This window comes from Limulus polyphemus, unplaced genomic scaffold, assembly GCF_000517525.1.
Source record: "Limulus polyphemus unplaced genomic scaffold, Limulus_polyphemus-2.1.2 Scaffold15537, whole genome shotgun sequence".
NCBI classification, from domain to species: domain Eukaryota; kingdom Metazoa; phylum Arthropoda; class Merostomata; order Xiphosura; family Limulidae; genus Limulus; species Limulus polyphemus.
Window position 1 is genome coordinate 1 of NW_013681147.1, and position 4,116 is coordinate 4,116.

At 31.5% G+C, this 4,116-nt stretch overlaps 1 protein-coding gene across 1 annotated transcript; it reads right to left on the reverse strand.

Annotated features, from left to right (window-relative positions):
• Positions 1-16: 16 nt before the first annotated feature.
• LOC106477453 (transcription initiation factor TFIID subunit 2-like) lies at positions 17-3,430 on the reverse strand (the record flags this gene model as incomplete). The annotated part of the gene is made up of 6 exons (XM_013938017.2): positions 3,290-3,430; positions 2,535-2,600; positions 1,847-1,979; positions 841-960; positions 321-461; positions 17-127 (listed from the first exon to the last, which is right to left on the reverse strand). Coding segments are annotated over exons 2-6 (525 nt in total), but the record flags the coding sequence as incomplete, so codon positions are not given.
• Positions 3,431-4,116: the final 686 nt, after the last annotated feature.

Genomic DNA, 4,116 nt, shown 5'->3' on the forward strand with positions numbered 1-4,116 from the left:
ATATTACTGTTCATACCTTATTCTTGCTGTTGTCATTATACTTGAACAAGTCCAGTAAAAAACGGAGAACTTCAGGGGGGATAATTCCATGCACCGTCCTCAGACCTGCCATAGCAACAGGAATAGTCTAAAATATAGAAAATCACAACAAAAGCTTCATTAATAACAGCCATACAGTTTAGTGATAGTTTTAACTTAAATATACTTGCCTCAAATCTTTGGTTAACTGTCAAATACAATAATAAAAAAAATTATTCAAACTTCTGACTAGAAAACACCCTCAAATTTTTAAAATATTGAGTAAAACTTATCAATCAAACCTTTTGAATAAAGTATCGTTGAAAGTTGCTAAAGTTATTCTGCCGGATGATATTAGGAGATGAATGGGAACTGAACATTTTCTTAAATATCATCATCATGGCTGGAGGGCCTGTCCAAGTTGTAACCATTGCATTTGCCACCTGGTGATAAAACACAAAACCAAGGCAGTGAGAAACTGCATTCAAATGTTTTATATATAATTCTACGACAAACATAGGTAGTATATATATACACACAACAAAACTCCATATAACTAAGTAAATAAAGAATAATGTAAACAAGATAAATTCAAATTTAATAAATTTAACCTGATCCATTAGTAAATAACTCGTTTGTTTAGTGTTTTGAAACTACTTTGCAAAAAAAAAAGGTTAAACAACATATTTAAAAAAAAAACAATTATTAGGTACCATAATTAAAAAAAAACAACAACTATAAAACATTATTTGACGTTATAAAGAAAAATAACATTCAATTCAACATATTTTTAGCATTAACCACTGAAATAAATTCAGTTACCTTTTGTAAACACATTGCAGCTAAACATCTGACTCTGTAAAAACACTGTTCATTTTCAATGGTGTCTGTTAGTGCTAACCGAGTTGATGGAATGGGATACCTCTCTAATGATGTAATAGCCTGAAATAAAGTATTTTCATATCTATGTATATAATATTTAAGAAATTTCCGTCAATATCACATTTTATGTGAAAACATCCAATTCAACACATTCACACTGGACTAATATAAGATGTAAGCACTGTTAAGCTTTCGATATTAATTGAATATGTAACTTATCCAGCAACATGATCCAGACATCATTCTGATCCTAGAAAACTACTGATTATTAACTGATTCAGCAACATGATCCAGATGTCATTCTAATCCTAGAACACTACTGATTATTAACTGATCCAGACATCATTCTGATCCTAGAACACTACCGATTATTAACTGATCCAGACATCATTCTGATCCTAGAACACTACTGATTATTAACTGATTCAGCAACATGATCCAGACGTCATTCTGATCCTAGAACACTACTGATTATTAACTGATCCACATCATGTCATTCTGATCCTAGAACACTACTGATTATTAACTGATTCAGCAACATGATCCAGATATCATTCTGATCCTAGAACACTACTGATTATTAACTGATTCAGCAACATGATCCAGATGTCATTCTGATCCTATAATGTTAATGATACATAACAGATTTAGTAACACCAAAAAAAAACAACTGTTAAAATTAAAATGAATTAATTAATGAGTGATTTTGTCTCAATCAACATAATCTCTAAACTAGAACTCCTGTATGGAATACAGTAAAAGCTTACCTCTATCTGTCTCAATCAACATAATCTCTAAACTAGAACTCCTGTAGGGAATACAGTAAAAGCTTACCTCCATCTGCGTCAATCAACATAATCTCTAAACTAGAACTCCTGTAGGGAATACAGTAAAAGCTTACCTCCATCTGTCTAGAACTCCTGTAGGGAATACAGTAAAAGCTTACCTCCATCTGAGCGGTGACATCCCTTTCATAACGTAGTTGGTACTGCCATTGGTAGTCTGGCTGCTCAAACACTACTTGTCTTAACAGTTGAAAATCAGGGTCTACACGGATCCACAACACAGGAGAATCTGCACTGCAACCATAAAAAGATTTATTAGATAATTAAACAATTCATAAAACAAGCACCATGTGTCTTAACAGTTCAAAATCAGGGTTGATCCACAATCCACCATAAAAAGATTTATTAGATAATTAAATAATTCAAAAAACAAACACTACCTATCTTAACAGTTGAAAATGTGGATTGTGTGAATCCATAACACAGTGTTTCTAAATAATTATTAAAATTATTTTAACAATTCCACAAATACCATATATATGAACACTTGAAAGTATGGATTATGTAAATCTACAACAGAGAAAAATCTCTAAAGTATCCAAGTAATTAAAAAAAGGAATTCACAATCCCCCAAATAGTTTTCTGTTAATCTTTATAAGATTTAAACCCATTTCTATTCCAAACAGTAAACCCTAGTGGGCTGAAAAAACATAAAATCTTTCTTGATATCAAACTTACTCCATCGAACTCAGGTCCATGTCTACCTCTTCTCCTGTACACAGTGAATCTATATAAGATTTAAACCCGTTTCTATTCCAAACATAAAATCTTTCTTGATATCAAACTTACTCCATCGAACTCAGGTCCATGTCTACCTCTTCTCCTGTACACAGTGGTATCTTTTTCTTCTTATTTCTGTACAAGCAGCAAAAAAAATTGAAACAGTACAGGAAGATTATAAAATACTTCTTAATAACTCAGTCAAATGTTTTAGAAAATAGATTTACTTGTTTACAACATCAACAACAGGAATCAAAATAAGTGTGGATTGTGGTTTTAAAGCCAATGATTGCAATGCCTCTTAATACAGGACCTCTACAAAGTCATCAGGACCCCTACAAAGTTATTACTTTTAGTTCCCGCTTTTGTTTTTCTTGTAATACACACATTTATCATCTTCCTTCTAAGAAATCTAGAATTTACCTTTGACTAAAAAATGACAGGTGATGTCGTGTCAAGTAGGGTTCTCTTATTTCTGACTAAAGAATGACAGGTGATGTCGTGTCAAGTAGGGTTCTCTTATTTCTGACTAAAGAATGACAGGTGATGTCGTGTCAAGTAGGGTTCTCTTATCTTTGACTAAAGAATGATAGGTGATGTCATGTGAAGTAGGGTTCTCTTATTTCTGACTAAAGAATGACAGGCGATGTCATGTCAAGTAGAGTTCTCTCATCTTTGACTAAAGAATGGCAGGTGATGTCATGTCAAGTAGGGTTCTCTCATCTTAGACTAAAGAATGACAATGATGTCATGTAAAGTAGGGTTCTCTTATCTTTACTAAAGAATGACAGGTGATGTCAAGTAAAGCAGTAGTATTCTCTTACCTTCGACTCTTGGAGTGGCAGGTGATGTCATGTCGAGTAGTATTTTCTTCTATTTGTAAGTTGTGCTTAAATGTTCCATCTAACTCCTGAATGGTCACTGTTAGTGGACCCTGGAAGATAACTCATGAAGTTTATGGTAATAAAAAGTCTTTGGACTTTAAGAATAGCAAAAAAAATCCTACAACTTATTTTAAGTTATTGCTACAAAGTCAATAATGTACGGTTTAATATGACTTAATCATAGTGATTGATGTAACCTTATCATTAGGTGCAATAATTAAGGCACAACAAAATGAGGAAAACTTTGTTTTCAGACAGATCAAATGTTCGGTTGGATAACTTAAATTAACTATAAAATACATGGTGCACATCAATCCATTTGTTTATAGTTTGTTATATGACATTGCAAACAAACGAAACAAAAACTACTGGATTAAATAATTTTTCACTTCAGAATTACTTTCTACAAATAATGTACATTCTGTACATAAAATATCTTAATTATATGTGATACTTGTACGAGTTTGCAGCTTTAAAAATTCAAAAAAGATTTGATTGTATGTTTTCAGAAAAAATTTTAAATACCTGTTCCTTTTTGTGGAATTAAATTACGGATTTATTTGTATATCTACAATTCTGTAAAACTTTCCTGCAAAGTTTTTATCTTTAAAAACTGTAAATTTTATCCATGCTTTGATTCGAAAAAACCACACCACACAGTTTTACTGTCCTTAAGATCACTGAATAAAAATAACTTTTTAAATTTATTAATTGAAAGATTTCCTTTAATATAGGTAATACATTTTATATCCATTTATATATATTTT